The 15487-nt window shown below is 49.6% G+C and overlaps 1 protein-coding gene across 3 annotated transcripts in view; it reads left to right on the top strand.

Moving 5' to 3' along the window:
* Positions 1 to 15487, top strand: part of YEATS2 (YEATS domain containing 2) — a 234585-nt gene that overhangs the window by 135438 nt on the left and 83660 nt on the right. For all 3 annotated transcript variants that reach the window (XM_075340905.1, XM_075340906.1, XM_075340904.1), the window contains exon 15: positions 5168 to 5426. In XM_075340905.1, the coding sequence (XP_075197020.1) occupies positions 5168 to 5426 (259 nt within the window). The remainder of the gene's footprint in view (positions 1 to 5167; positions 5427 to 15487) is intronic.

Here is a 15487-nt window from a genome sequence, read left to right as displayed (position 1 = left end):
GAACTAATCCGTACTTCAAGGGGGTCTCAAGCATCACAGGCTGAAGTCTCTGACTCAGATGACAGTCCCAGGCAGCCTAAGCGTGCTCGCTGGGAAAGACCCTCGACGTCATCACACTGCTCAGGGTCTCAGCGAGAAGAGTCTCTCTGTGATGAGACTGAGGACGGTGATCAGGAGTCTAATCCTGAGGCCCCTCTCAATCTGGATGCCCCTGATGGTGACGCCATGGTTAATGACCTTATATCGGCGATTAATAGACTGTTGGATATTTCCCCCCCAGCCCCTTCTGCAGAGGAGGCAGCTGCACAGCAGGAGAAGTTCCATTTCCTGTATCCCAAGCGTAAATTAAGTGCTTTTTTGGACCACTCTGACTTCAGAGAATCAATCCAAAAGCACGACGCTCATCCAGACAAGCGTTTCTCTAAACGTTCTAAGGATACCCGTTATCCTTTTCCCCCTGAAGTGGCCAAACGCTGGACCCAGTGCCCAAAGGTGGATCCCCCAATTTCCAAGCTGGCGGCTAGATCCATAGTCGCAGTAGAAGATGGCGCTTCACTTAAAGATGCCAATGACAGACAGATGGACCTTTGGTTGAAATCTGTCTATGAAGCTATCGGCGCGTCGTTTGCTCCAGCATTCGCGGCCGTGTGGGCACTACAGGCTATTTCAGCGGGTTTAGCACAGGTGGATGCTATCATGCATCCAGCAGTACCACAGGTGGCGTCCCTAACTTCGCAAATGTCTGCGTTTGCGACCTATGCTATCAATGCTGTCCTAGAGTCTACGAGCCGTACCTCTATGGCGGCCGCCAATTCTGTGGTTTTGCGCAGAGCCTTATGGTTAAAGGACTGGAAAGCAGAAGCTGGTTCCAAAAAATGCTTAACCAGCTTGCCATTATCTAGAGACAGACTGTTTGGTGAGCCATTGGCTGAAATCATAAAACAGTCCAAGGGTAAGGACTCTTCCTTGCCACAGCCCAGAGCAAGTAAACCTCAACAGAAAAAGTGCAGTCGAGGTTTCGGTCCTTTCGAGGCTCGGGCAAGCCCCAATTCTCCTCGTCCAAAGGGACTCAGAAAGGACAAGGGAGCTCAGATTCCTGGCGGGCTCACTCACGCCCCAGGAAAGCAAATGGAGGAACCGCTTCCAAGGCGGCTACCTCATGACTTTCGGCCTCCTCCCTCCGCATCCTCGGTCGGTGGCAGGCTCTCCCGCTTTTGCGACATTTGGCTGTCACAGGTCAAGGACCGGTGGGTAACAGACATTTTGTCTCGCGGGTACAGAATCGAGTTCAGTTCTCGGCCTCCACTTCGGTTCTTCAGAACCTCCCCACACCCCAACCGAGCAGATGCCCTGCTGCAGGCGGTGGACTCTCTAAGAGCAGAAGGAGTCGTGATCCCTGTCCCCCCTCTGGAACGGGGCCGAGGATTTTACTCCAACCTCTTTGTGCTTCCAAAAAAGGACGGCTCCTTCCGTCCCGTTCTGGACCTAAAACTGCTCAACAAGCATCTGAACGCCAGGCGGTTCCGGATGGAATCCCTCCGCTCAGTCATTGCCTCAATGTCCCAAGGAGATTTCCTAGCGTCAATAGACATCAAAGATGCTTATCTTCACGTGCCGATTGCTACGGAGCACCAACGCTTTCTGCGCTTCGTGATAGGAGACGAACATCTTCAGTTCGTGGCTCTGCCATTTGGTCTGGCGACAGCCCCCCGGGTGTTCACCAAGATCATGGCAGCAGTGGTAGCAGTCTTGCACTCTCACGGACACTCTGTGATCCCTTACTTGGACGATCTATTGGTCAAGGCACCCTCTCAGGAGGCATGCCAACTCAGCCTGAATTTTGCACTGGAGACTCTCCAGGCGTTCGGGTGGATCATCAACTTCCCAAAGTCAAATCTGTCACCGACCCAATCACTAACGTATCTTGGCATGGAGTTTCATACTCTCTCAGCGATAGTGAAGCTTCCGCTGAGCAAGCAGAGGTCACTACAGACGGGGGTGCAGGCTCTCCTTCAGAGTCAGTCGCACTCCTTAAGACGCCTCATGCACTTCCTCGGGAAGATGGTGGCGGCAATGGAGGCGGTTCCGTTTGCGCAGTTTCATCTGCGTCCACTTCAATGGGACATTCTCCGCCAATGGGACGGGAAGTCAAAATCCCTGGACAGGAAAGTCTTCCTTTCCCAGACGGCCAAGGACTCTCTGCAGTGGTGGCTTCTTCCCACCTCCTTATCACAGGGAAGATCCTTCCTACCACCGTCCTGGGCGGTGGTCACGACAGACGCGAGTCTGTCAGGGTGGGGAGCAGTGTTTCTTCACCACAGGGCTCAGGGTACGTGGACTCAGCAGGAGTCCAGCATTCAGATCAATGTTCTGGAAATCAGAGCGGTGTTTCTTGCCCTGCTAGCCTTCCAGCAGTGGCTGGAAGGGAAGCAGATCCGAATTCAATCGGACAACTCCACAGCGGTGGCATACATCAATCACCAGGGCGGGACTCGCAGTCGGCAAGCCTTCCAGGAAGTCCGGCGCATTATGATGTGGGTGGAAGCCACGGCCTCCACCATATCCGCAGTTCACATCCCCGGCGTAGAAAACTGGGAAGCAGACTTCCTCAGTCGCCAGGGCATGGACGCAGGGGAATGGTCCCTTCACCCGGACGTGTTTCAGGAAATCTGTCGCCGATGGGGAAGGCCGGACGTCGATCTAATGGCGTCTCGGCACAACAACAAGGTCCCAACCTTCATGGCACGGTCTCGCGATCAAAGAGCTCTAGCAGCAGACGCCCTAGTGCAAGATTGGTCGCAGTTCCGGCTCCCTTATGTGTTTCCACCTCTGGCACTCTTGCCCAGAGTGCTACGCAAGATCAGATCCGACTGCAGCCGCGTCATACTCGTCGCTCCAGACTGGCCGAGGAGGGCGTGGTATCCGGATCTGTGGCATCTCACGGTCGGCCAACCGTGGGCGCTGCCAGACCGACCAGACTTACTGTCCCAAGGGCCGTTTTTCCATCGGAATTCTGCGACCCTCAACCTGACTGCGTGGCCATTGAGTCCTGGATCCTAGAGTCTTCAGGCTTATCCCAAGGGGTCGTTGCCACCATGAGACAGGCTAGGAAGCCCACGTCTGCTAAGATCTACCACAGAACGTGGAGGATATTCTTATCCTGGTGCTCTGCTCAGGGAGTGTCTCCCTGGCCATTTGCATTACCTATCCTTCTTTCTTTCCTCCAATCTGGGTTAGAAAAAGGTTTGTCGCTCGGCTCCCTTAAAGGGCAAGTCTCGGCGCTATCTGTCTTTTTTCAGAAGCGTCTAGCTCGACTTTCCAAGGTGCGCACGTTCCTGCAGGGGGTTTGTCATATCGTACCCCCGTACAAGCGACCGTTAGATCCATGGGATCTGAACAGGGTGCTAGTTGCCCTCCAGAAGCCGCCCTTCGAGCCTCTGAGGGAGGTTTCACTTTCTAGGCTATCACAGAAAGTGGCTTTTCTGGTAGCGATCACATCTCTTCGGAGAGTGTCTGAGCTGGCAGCGCTGTCATCCAAGGCTCCCTTCCTGGTCTTCCACCAGGACAAGGTAGTGCTGCGCCCCATTCAGGAGTTTCTCCCGAAGGTGGTATCCTCTTTTCATCTTAATCAGGATATCTCTTTGCCTTCGTTTTGTCCTCATGCAGTTCATCGGTATGAGAAGGATTTACATTTGTTAGATCTGGTGAGAGCACTCAGAATCTACATTTCCCGCACAGCGCCCCTGCGCCGTTCGGATGCACTCTTTGTCCTTGTCGCTGGTAAGCGCAAGGGGTCGCAGGCTTCTAAGGCCACCCTGGCTCGATGGATCAAAGAACCAATTCTTGAAGCCTACCGTTCTGCGGGGCTTCAGGTTCCGTCAGGGCTAAAGGCCCATTCTACCAGAGCCGTGGGTGCGTCCTGGGCATTGCGACACCAGGCTACGGCTCAACAGGTGTGCCAGGCAGCTACCTGGTCGAGTCTGCACACTTTCACCAAACATTATCAGGTGCATACCTATGCTTCGGCGGACGCCAGCCTAGGTAGAAAAGTCCTGCAGGCGGCAGTTGCCTCCCCGTAGGGGAGGGCTGTCTTGCAGCTCTAACATGAGGTATTTCTTTACCCACCCAGGGACAGCTTTTGGACGTCCCAATCGTCTGGGTCTCCCAATAGAGCGCCGAAGAAGAAGGGAATTTTGTTACTTACCGTAAATTCCTTTTCTTCTAGCTCTTATTGGGAGACCCAGCACCCGCCCTGTTGTCCTTCGGGATTTTTGGTTTGTTTGCGGGTACACATGTTGTTCATGTTGAACGGTTTTCAGTTCTCCGATGTTTCTCGGAGTGAATTTGTTTAAACCAGTTATTGGCTTTCCTCCTTCTTGCTTTTGCACTAAAACTGGTGAGCCAGTGATCCCACTGGGGGTGTATAGCCAGAAGGGGAGGGGCCTTACACTTTTTAGTGTAATTGCTTTGTGTGGCCTCCGGAGGCAGTGCTATACACCCAATCGTCTGGGTCTCCCAATAAGAGCTAGAAGAAAAGGAATTTACGGTAAGTAACAAAATTCCCTTCTTTGTTTACTTACCGTAAATTCTTTTTCTTATAGTTCCGTATTGGGAGACCCAGCACCCTCCCTGTTGCCTATTGGCAGTTTCTTGTTCCGCGTGTTATCACCGGCTGTTGTTGTAGACAGAGGCTCCGGTTGTTCCGGTTCTTGCTCTATCTCTACTTGTGGGTGGCTATTCTCCTTCAGCTTTTGCACTAAACTGGCTAGATTTGGTTATCCAGGGGGTGTATATGCTCAGAGGGAGGAGCTACACTTTTTTAGTGTAGTACTTTGTGTGTCCTCCGGAGGCAGAGGCTATACACCAATGTCTGGGTCTCCCAATACGGAACTATAAGAAAAAGAATTTACGGTAAGTAAACAAAATTCTCTTTTTTCACTCAAAAATATACCTATAAAGATAAAAATCAGAAAAACTGACAATTTTCCAGTGGTCTCTTACTTTTTGCCAGAGCAGTATATACAGCAGTCACATTGTTGTGCAGCACGAATATTGCTAGAAGGTTTCTTTCTGCTCTGATGTATTGGTGTTTTTCCTAATCTCTTTGCCTACATTGTGCATAGTGTTGATTTTCTCCGGTATGGCACTGACCTTTTCTCTTTTCCAGGTTGTAGGCATTCCTGTTGGATCTGCAGTCCAGGCCTCCATTAAACCTTCTGTAACTATCAGTGGGGGCCAGATTCTTGTGGCCAAATCCGGTTCTTCTGCTGCCAAAGCTGTAGGGGCAAAGCAGATTGTTACTCAGGGGGTGGCAAAAGCTGTTGTAAGCAGCGGAAATGCCAATGTATTATCCCAAGCCACGCAAAACGTGTCTAAAACGCAGGTCGTATCTGCAGGAACAACAAAAGCTGGATCCCAAGGCTCAGGTACAGACATAGCAGATTGCTTCTTCATGATGCTACTTTTTTCATTTACTTTGCGACCTTGGTAATAGATCTCATCCACATCATCTGTTCAAGACTCTTCCAAATTGTCTAGTGAGACAAAAGACTCCTATGCATATACCTGTGTGTGATCTGTACCGTCAGCCTCAGCTGCGTACTACATGATCCACCTCAAGAATGAACCATATGACTGAGATCATGGCAACTTTGTCCATGTGTTTCAGTTTCATGATCCAGGCAACCCCTGATATTTCTGTATCGTAGAGTACAGGGGCGAAAAAGTTCCCTAATCTATATCTAGCACCGGACAATTCATTCAACTACAAAGATAAAGGCATTGCTCTCATTAAAGACTAAAGCTGGGTTCACACATAGCGACAACGACGTCGCTGTTACGTCACCATTTTCTGTGACGCAACAGCGACCTAGTAAGTCGCTGTTATGATCGCTGCTTAGCTGTCAAACGCAGCAGACACAGCAGCTGCAGCAGCTATTATAACGACACGCGTCGCTGTGGAAGCCATGCTGCACTTGGTAACTAAGGTAAATATCGGGTAACCATTACCCGATATTTACCTTGGTTACCAGCGCACACGCTTAGCGCTGGCTCCCTGCTCTCCTAGCCAGGGTACACATCGGGTTAATTACCCGATGTGTATTCCAGCTACGTGAGCAGGGAGCCAGCACTGGCAGCGTGAGAGCGGCGGTGCTAGTAACTAATGTAAATATCTGGTAACCAAGGAAAGGGCTTCTTGGTTACCCGATGTTTACCTTGGTTGCAGCTTACCGCAGGCTGCCAGACGCCGGCTCCTGCTCCCTGCTCGCTTCAGTTCGTCGCTCTCTCACTGTCACACACAGCGATGTGTGCTTCACAGCGGGAGAGCGACGAGCAAAAAATGAAGCAGGACATTCAGCAACAAGCAGCGACCTCCCAGCAGGGGCCATCTGGTTGCTGGATGTCACACACAGCGACGGGACGTCACTGCCACGTCACAGAAAATGGTGACGTAGCAGCGGCGTCGATGTCGCTGTGTGGGACACCGCCTTAAGGCTAAGTTCACATGTCCAGTAATCAGCCATTAAAACTGATCCAGCAGCAATTAATTGGCCAAAAAGTTGTACAGACACAACTTTTTTGTCCATTTTTTAAAAACTGATTTCAGCTGGATATGTTTTCTTAACATTGAAGTCTATGGAAAATGGATCCGTGAAATAGCTATCTGTTTTTTGTTTGTTTTACTTTTTGCTCACTGGATCAGATTGAAATGTAAGAAAACAGATGGCTAATTAATGGATCATTTTCAATGATGAAATGGATAGTTTTCAATAGACTTCAGTGTTAAAATCAGGGCTGTGGAGTCAGTCGGAGCTCATTTTGGTGGAGTCGGTATAAAATGCACCAACTCAGACTCCTAAAATATATAATAAATTGGGGACAGTAGTGCAATGCAGAGTGTGATGAATATTTTTTCATAGGAATTTGGGAAAGTTATGAAATGTCCTATAAATGGCTGTTCTATTCCTGATCCATAGCTACATTCACACACAGCGTTTTTTTCTGCGTTTTTTGAGGATACGTATTTCAGCTGCAAAAGCAGAACAGCTTTTTAAAAAAAACGCATCACCTGAAAGGTTTTTGAGCTCATAAATAAAGCTTTCAATAGCAAAGCAGATTAGAAAACACCACACAAACTGACATGCTCATTCTTTGTGAGGATCTGTTTTTGAGCACAAAAACGGATCCTCACAAAACGCTGTGTCTGAATGTCATGTCTTGAAACCCATTGCCTTTGCTGGGATGCCCGGAGTCACTGCATTTCACTGAATTATTTTGCCATCAATGTTCGATATGTTTGTGACAAGAAAGAAATTGTTACCAAGACACTGGCAGTAAAAGATACTAAAGCTCATCACACTGGCCAGTTTCTCCAGGCCTTAGTGGAAAAAGTTCTGCAAGATTAGGAACGCAAAAAAGAACAGGTTCTTGCCATTGTAACGAACAATGCTTCAAACATAAGTAGAATTAAACTGATGAATGAGAGTAATGAACAACATCTAGAAGAAAATTTAGGATTCAGTATGTGTGAGATGGAAGGCCACAGTGCTGTTTATGTAACTGAGGAACAAACAGATATTACAACAGAAGAACAGCAAAATGATACTTTAGGATTAGATGATCTTGTTGAAGCTGCTTCAAAACACTTTCATATTCATCACATGCGCTGTGTTGTGCACACGCTGCAGCTGGCAATAAGAGAGAGTCTGCAAGAGGGACCCCAATTTCACACATCCGGGTTTTTCGCCGATTTGGCAGATGCGGCGCACTCCAGTACAGTGTATACAGTACAGAGGCAGCGCGACAAACGCCGGTCACATGCTGTCATGTGACCTGGAAGTTGTGGCGCTGCCACTGTACTGTACTGACGTGCGCCGCATCCGCCAAACCGGCGAAACTGGGCGGACATGCTGGAAATCTAATTGGAAAAGTGAGGAAATTGGTTATTGCCGCCAGAACCCCTAAAATTGATTCCATCTTGAAGAGACGCGCTGGGAAAGGGGCAATTGTTGATCAAGCCACTTGGCGAGGCAGCACTTATTTAATGAATGAGCGATTGCTTGAACTAAAATAATTTCTTATAGATATGGTGAACCCTCAAGTAACCTTAAATAAAGGTCAATGGACACAGGTGGCTGAATTGAAGGAATTGCTTAATCACCCATTTACCGTGACTAAAAAATTACAAGCTGAGGATTTAACTCCTGGCATTTTCATAAGGAAGTGGAAGAATTTGCTATTTTGCCTGTCCCAAAGAGGAGGTTTAATCCTAGATGGCATTTCTGCTTCAATGAAACAGAGAGAGACACAGCTATTGGAAAATAAAATTTTTCTGGCAGCTGTTTATGTGGACCCAAGTCATCGTATACTGCTTGATGATCAACAGCTTACTAAAGGAAAAGAAGCTTTGAGTGTGGTAGCAGTTAGGATTAGCGGCTACAGGACTGCCAGGCGCAAGAGGACTTGGGGCCTGACAGTGCTACTGCTGCCATATCTTCATACTCATCAGATGAGGAGTTTAACTTTGACAAGTATTTGGATGACATGGAGCAGACAAAGCGTTGCCGCAAGGAAAAAGATTTCACTTTGTCTCCTATAGCAGCAGATTGACCAGATTTCAGTAAAATTTTTCACTTGCTCTCAAAGAAATAGAAAAATTCAACCATTCATCAAAACTGACTGTGCATGAGGCAATTCCTTCATACCCGGAAATTGTTAGAGATATTGCCCATGTGGTTACGGCTTTGCCTTTAACCCAAGTTACTGTAGAGAGGTTGTTCTCTAGCCTTAAAATTAACAGGTCAGATTTGAGGTCATCTGCGAAGGAGGATCTGATGTAAGCAATTCTATTTCTTACAACAAATTCATGAACTGCACAAATGTTATTTAGTATGTTTTTGTTGAAAACTCTTTTTTCTTTATCGTTCCTATGGGAGACCCAGACATTGGGTGTATAGCTTCTGCCTCCGGAGGACACACAAAGTACTACTCTTAAAAGTGTAGCTCCTCCCTCTGAGCTTATACACCCCCTGGAGAACCAGATCTAGCCAGTTTATCGCTTTGTGTTCAGGAGGCATACATCCACACATGCATTCTCATCTGATTTTTGATTTTTGGAAAGAGTTTGAAGAAAAGCGGGTCCAAGCCTGGACCCCCGGCATGTCCCTTCTCACCCCACTGTGTTGGCGGTGCTGTTAAGGTTGATTCCAAGGCTGGAGCCTTACATGCCGTGCTCCTTCACCATCCCTCCGGGCTCTGGCTTGAAGTGGGAGCCAGCACGGTTCTCCATGCTTTGCAGGAGACCGGTCTCCATCCGCAGCCCTTCAGGATCCTGCTGGACCGGAGAACTCGCCCCCAGGGACTTGGAACCCTGCGTCTCAGCAAGCTAAGTACCTGAGACGTTTATATATGGGGGTCCCTTGTACTTTATTGTTGGGGGAGAGTGTGCTGAGTGATTTTTGTGACATTTCCGGCGGGTTCTCTGGCTGTCGCCTGAGAACCGCACCGATGGTGCCTGCGCGCCGGTCGCACCGCTCAAATTTAGGCCCCGGCTTCGCCGGAGGCCTACTTTTGGTTTCACTGCCCTCGCATGTCATTCATGCAGAGGGACAGTGCGGCTCCGCCCAGCGGCCGTTCTACACAGGGGAGAGACACTCCTCACTGAGTTCATGTCTCCTCCCCTGTAGGTCTCTTTGGCCCTCCAGATCCCGCTCTCAGAGTTAGTCCCGCCCCCTCTCTTCACTCCGGCGCCATTTTCTCAGCGTTCTTCCCTGCGATCAGCGCTGGCTGCAGCATCCCTGCTGAGGTGCTTGGGGGTCCGGGCTTTGGGATCTGGAGGGCACACAAACCGCTCCAGCGGTCTGGTAAGCCACAACCTCAGGTTGTGGACCTTCTGTATATACTCTCTGGGGGTCATTCTGGCAGAGCCCCCACTTCAGCAGCATGTCTCACACGAGGAGCAAGGCTCCAAAGCTGTATTCAGTATGCACTGCATGTAAGCTCCTACTGCCTGAACCGAGCACCTATCCACATTGTGATGCCTGCTCTAACCTGACGATGCCTCAGCCTGGAATCGCCCCCCCAGTGGTCTCTCAGGCTCTTCCGGTCCCTGTGGCTGAACCCCCGGCTTGGGTAGAATCCTTATCTAGGTCTATCTCCCAGTCTTTTGCCGACTCCATGGGACAGCTGTCTAGGACTTTGCTGAACATGCATCAGCCCCCTTCACAGGGTTCCTCTGCTGCTAGGGCTCTCTCAGCGGAGCTCACAGAGGATTCATCATCTGGTCCCAGACCCCGTCCTCCTAAAAGGAGACGCAGGGCTCCCTCTCCTTCCTCGTCCCGCGGCTCTGTTTCAGACGCTGACTCACGGGACGAGGAGGATGCCTTTACAGGGGGCTCGGAGGCTAACTCCATGTGCCCCATTGATCTGTCAGAAAGTGACTCAGATGTTAGTGATTTGATTGCGTCCATTAATTCTGTACTGGATCTCAATCCGCCAGTATCAGAGGAGCAAAAAGTCAGCTCGGGCACTCAAAGAATTGAAAAAACGAGAGTATTGATGCTTATTAATGCCAATTTTTATTCATGCAAAGGTTTGTGCTATTAATATGACGTTTCGGCCATACAATTTTGGCCTTTATCAAATAAATGTACTGAAACAAAAGAAAAAAGAAAAATACAATATCAAATCTCATAGACATGTACAGTCAATTTTACACATACAGTCAATTTTACACGTAATGCATGCAACAAAAAATTCGGCCAATGTTTTTTGGCGTTTGAACAATACGTATGACAAACAGAAAAACCTGATGTACATTTGTATGAATTATCAATTCATGATTGTTCAATTGAGAGACCCTAGTATACATAACACATATGCATAAAGGCATTATGAATCTGTACTAAGCCCTGCTTCCCCCCCCCCCCCTTGTTTCTTCAAAAACACCACCCCCTCCTTCACTGGATGGTGGCCTCAATCTAATTCTTATCGTTCTCCTTGTATTTCAAGCGTTATAGCGGACCATATACCACAGCTTGCTAGTGAACATTTGGGTCTCCAAGAGACATGTCACATAGATAATAGCAGAGGTAAATTTTGTTATGGATTTTGTGTATTTTACATAAATCTTTTGGTTTTCTCTACGGTCCCTTTCATACACTTATACATGAAGTACCTATAATATTCTCAAGATGGGTTTGTTTTCTACTTCAGGTTGATCACTAAGGTACCACTGGCCAACATATGTGAACTTAGTTTCACCAGTCTAACCTCATATACGTTTCTTGTGGTACGTATTTTTCTACATAATGCCTTTATGCATATGTGTTATGTATACTAGGGTCTCTCAATTGAACAATCATGAATTGATAATTCATACAAATGTACATCAGGTTTTTCTGTTTGTCATACGTATTGTTCAAACGCCAAAAAACATTGGCCGAATTTTTTGTTGCATGCATTACGTGTAAAATTGACTGTATGTGTAAAATTGACTGTACATGTCTATGAGATTTGATATTGTATTTTTCTTTTTTCTTTTGTTTCAGTACATTTATTTGATAAAGGCCAAAATTGTATGGCCGAAACGTCATATTAATAGCACAAACCTTTGCATGAATAAAAATTGGCATTAATAAGCATCAATACTCTCGTTTTTTCAATTCTTTGAGTGCCCGAGCTGACTTTTTGCATCATTGACTTTTTTCTCGGTGGCACCTAACTTATTTTTGTGAGCCAGATTCTATGCTATATATTAGTATCAGAGGAGCAACCCTCTCTGGCAGAAAAGCACCAGTTTACCTCGCCTAAGAGGACAAAGAGTGTGTTCTTTAACCACTCCAGTTTTCAGGCCGCTGTGTCCAAGCCCAGGGCCTGTCCTGACAAACGCTTCCCAAAGCGTAGTTCTGATGACCGGTTTCCATTTCCACCTGAGGTGGTTAAGCAGTGGGCTCATTCACCAAAGGTAGACCCTCCGGTGTCTAGGCTATCAGCCCGGACCGTTGTGTCGGTGGCTGACGGCACCTCACTTAAGGAAACCTGTCCAGGGTAGGAACCAGTCGAGGTTTTGTTCCTTTCGTTCCTCCAACTGGTCGTCCTCTAAGCCCTCGGCCTCGTCCACTAACTCAGCCAAGGACCAAAAATCCAGCTGGAGCACAAAAGCGCGTCCACAGAAGACCGCAGGAGCTGCTGCCACTAAGGCAGCCTCCTCTTGACTATCTGTCCGCGCCAGCAACGTCCTTAGTCGGTGGCAGGCTCTCCCACTTTGGCGACGTGTGGCTTCAACGCGTCTCCGATCAGTGGGTGCGGGATATCATCTCCCACGGCTACAGGATAGAGTTCTCTTCCAGCCCGCCAAACAGATTTTTTCTGTCAACTCCCCCCTGCTCCAAGGCTGCCGCCTTCTCTCAGGCCGTGGCATCCTTGCAGGCCAACGGAGTAATTGTACCGGTTCCCGCCCGGGAACGGTTCAGAGGTTTCTACTCAAATCTCTTCCTAGTCCCCAAAAAGGACGGTTCCTTCCGGCCCATCCTGGATCTCAAGCTTCTCAACAAGCATGTTCAGGTGCGGCATTTTCGCATGGAGTCTCTGCGATCAGTCATTGCCTCAATGACCCAAGGGGATTTCCTGGCATCCATCGACATCAGAGATGCCTATCTACATGTGCCAATTGCAGTTTCAAACCAGCGTTGGCTACGTTTTGCAATCGGAGAGGAACATTTCCAATTCGTGGCTCTCCCCTTCGGGTTAGCCACGGCCCCTCGGGTATTCACCAAGGTCATGGCAGCAGTGGTTGCGGTTCTGTACCTCCAGGGGTTGGCAGTGATTCCCTACCTGGACGACCTTCTAGTCAAGGCTTCATCCAGCGCAGACTGTCAGCGGAGTGTCTCGATCACTCTCGCCACTCTAGCCCAATTCGGGTGGCTTGTCAATCTGCCCAAATCCACTCTGACTCCGACCCAGAGGCTCTCGTACCTAGGGATGCAGTTCGAGACTCTGCCGGCACTTGTGAAGCTGCCCTTAGTCAAACAGCAGTCCCTCCTACTGGCGGTGCGCTCTCTACTGAGGCCCCGCCGTTATTCCATCAGGCACCTGATGCAGGTGCTGGGTCAGATGGTGGCGTCAATGGAGGCTGTTCCCTTTGCCCAGTTCCATCTGCGTCCTCTGCAGCTGGACATTCTCCGCTGTTGGGACAAGCAGCCTTCCTCCTTGCACAGGCTAATGGCTCTGTCGCCACAGACCAGGAGCTCTCTTCAGTGGTGGCTTCGGCCCCTCTCTCTGTCTCAGGGGCGCTCCTTCCTGGCCCCGTCCTGGGTGATCCTCACCACGGATGCCAGTCTATCCGGCTGGGGAGCGGTATGTCTCCACCACCGAGCGCAGGGCACTTGGACTCCGTCCGAGTCAGCCCTCTCGATCAATGTGCTGGAAACCAGAGCTGTGCTTCTAGCTCTCCTAGCCTTTCACCACCTGTTGGCGGGCAAGCACATCCGAGTCCAGTCAGACAACGCGACAGCGGTTGCCTACATCAATCACCAAGGCGGGACACGCAGCCGCCTGGCAATGTTGGAGGTTCAACGCATCCTTCAATGGACGGAGGACTCCAAGTCCACCATATCCGCAGTCCACATCCCAGGCGTGGAAAACTGGGAAGCAAATTATCTCAGCCGTCAAACCGTGGACAGTGGCGAGTGGTCCCTGCATCTGGCAGTGTTTCAGTCAATCTGCCGCAATTGGGGCACTCCGGAAGTGGACCTAATGGCATCCCGTCACAACAACAAGGTTCCGGTTTACGTGGCTCGCTCCCACGATCCTCAGGCCTTTGCAGCGTACGCTCTGGTTCAAGATTGGTCCCAGTTTCGTCTGTCCTACGTGTTTCCCCCTCTAGCTCTCTTGCCCAGAGTTCTGCGCAAGATCAGAATGGAGGGCCATCGAGTCATCCTCATTGCTCCGGACTGGCCCAGGCGAGCTTGGTACCCAGACCTGCTCCATCTGTCCGTAAAGGTGCCCTGGCATCTTCCGGACCGTCCAGACCTTCTCTCACAAGGTCCGTTTTTCCGCCAGAATTCTGCGGCTCTCAGATTGACGGCGTGGCTCTTGAGTCCTGGATCTTGACGGCTTCTGGAATCCCCCCTGAAGTCATCTCCACTATGACTCGGGCCCGTAAGTCTTCCTCTGCCAAGATCTATCACAGGACTTGGAAGATTTTCCTGTCCTGGTGTCGCTCTTCCGGCCATTCTCCTTGGCCTTTTTCCTTGCCGACCCTTCTGTCTTTTCTACAGTCCGGTCTGCAGCTAAGACTATCCCTCAACTCTCTCAAGGGACAAGTCTCAGCTTTGTCAGTTCTGTTCCAGCGGCGTATCGCCTGACTGGCTCAGGTCCGCACCTTCATGCAAGGTGCGTCTCACATCATCCCGCCTTACCGGCGGCCCTTGGATCCCTGGGACCTCAATTTGGTTCTCACGGTTTTGCAGAAACCCCCCTTTGAGCCTCTTAGGGAGGTTTCTTTGTTTCGTCTTTCACAGAAGGTGGTCTTTCTAGTGGCCATAACTTCCCTCAGGAGAGTCTCTGATTTAGCTGCGCTCTCTTCGGAGTCACCTTTTTTGGTTTTTCATCAAGACAAGGTGGTTCTCCGTCTGACTCCGGATTTTCTCCCTAAGGTGGTTTCTCCTTTCCACCTTAACCAGGACATTACCCTACCTTCCTTTTGTCCGGCTCCTGTTCATCGCTTTGAAAAAGCGTTGCATACTCTGGATCTGGTGCGGGCGCTCCGAATCTATGTGTCTCGCACCGCTGCTCTTAGGCGGTGCACCTCTCTTTTTGTGCTAACCACAGGTCGGCGTAAGGGCCTCTCTGCTTCTAAGCCGACCTTAGCCCGTTGGATTAGGTCAACCATTTCGGATGCCTTCCAGTGTTCTCAGGTGCCTCTCCCGCCGGGGATCAAGGCACACTCGACCAGAGCTGTCGGTGCCTCTTGGGCTTTCAGACACCAGGCTACGGCTCAGCAAGTGTGTCAGGCTGCCACTTGGACTAGCCTGCATACCTTTTCAAAGCACTACCAAGTGCATGCTCATGCTTCGGCAGATGCGAGCTTGGGCAGACGCATCCTTCAGGCGGCTGTCGCCCACTTGTGAAGTTAGGCTCCGCCTACTTCTCAGTTTTTTCTGTTTATTCCCACCCATGGACTGCTTTGAGACGTCCCAATGTCTGGGTCTCCCATAGGAACGATAAAGAAAAAGAGAATTTTGTTTACTTACCGTAAATTTTTTTTCTTATAGTTCCGTATTGGGAGACCCAGCACCCTCCCTGTTGCCTGTTGGCAGTTTCTTGTTCCGTGTGTTATCACCGGCTGTTGTCGTAGACAGAGACTCCGGTTGTTCCGGTTCTTGCTCTGTTTTTACTTGTGGGTGGCTATTCTCCTTCAGCTTTTGCACTAAACTGGCTAGATCTGGTTCTCCAGGGGGTGTATAATCTCAGAGGGAGGAGCTAC

Source organism: Anomaloglossus baeobatrachus, chromosome 3, assembly GCF_048569485.1.
Source record: "Anomaloglossus baeobatrachus isolate aAnoBae1 chromosome 3, aAnoBae1.hap1, whole genome shotgun sequence".
Taxonomy (NCBI): Eukaryota; Metazoa; Chordata; class Amphibia; order Anura; family Aromobatidae; genus Anomaloglossus; species Anomaloglossus baeobatrachus.
The sequence above is the reverse complement of the archived record's forward strand: the minus strand, read 5'-3'. Positions and strand labels throughout refer to the sequence as shown.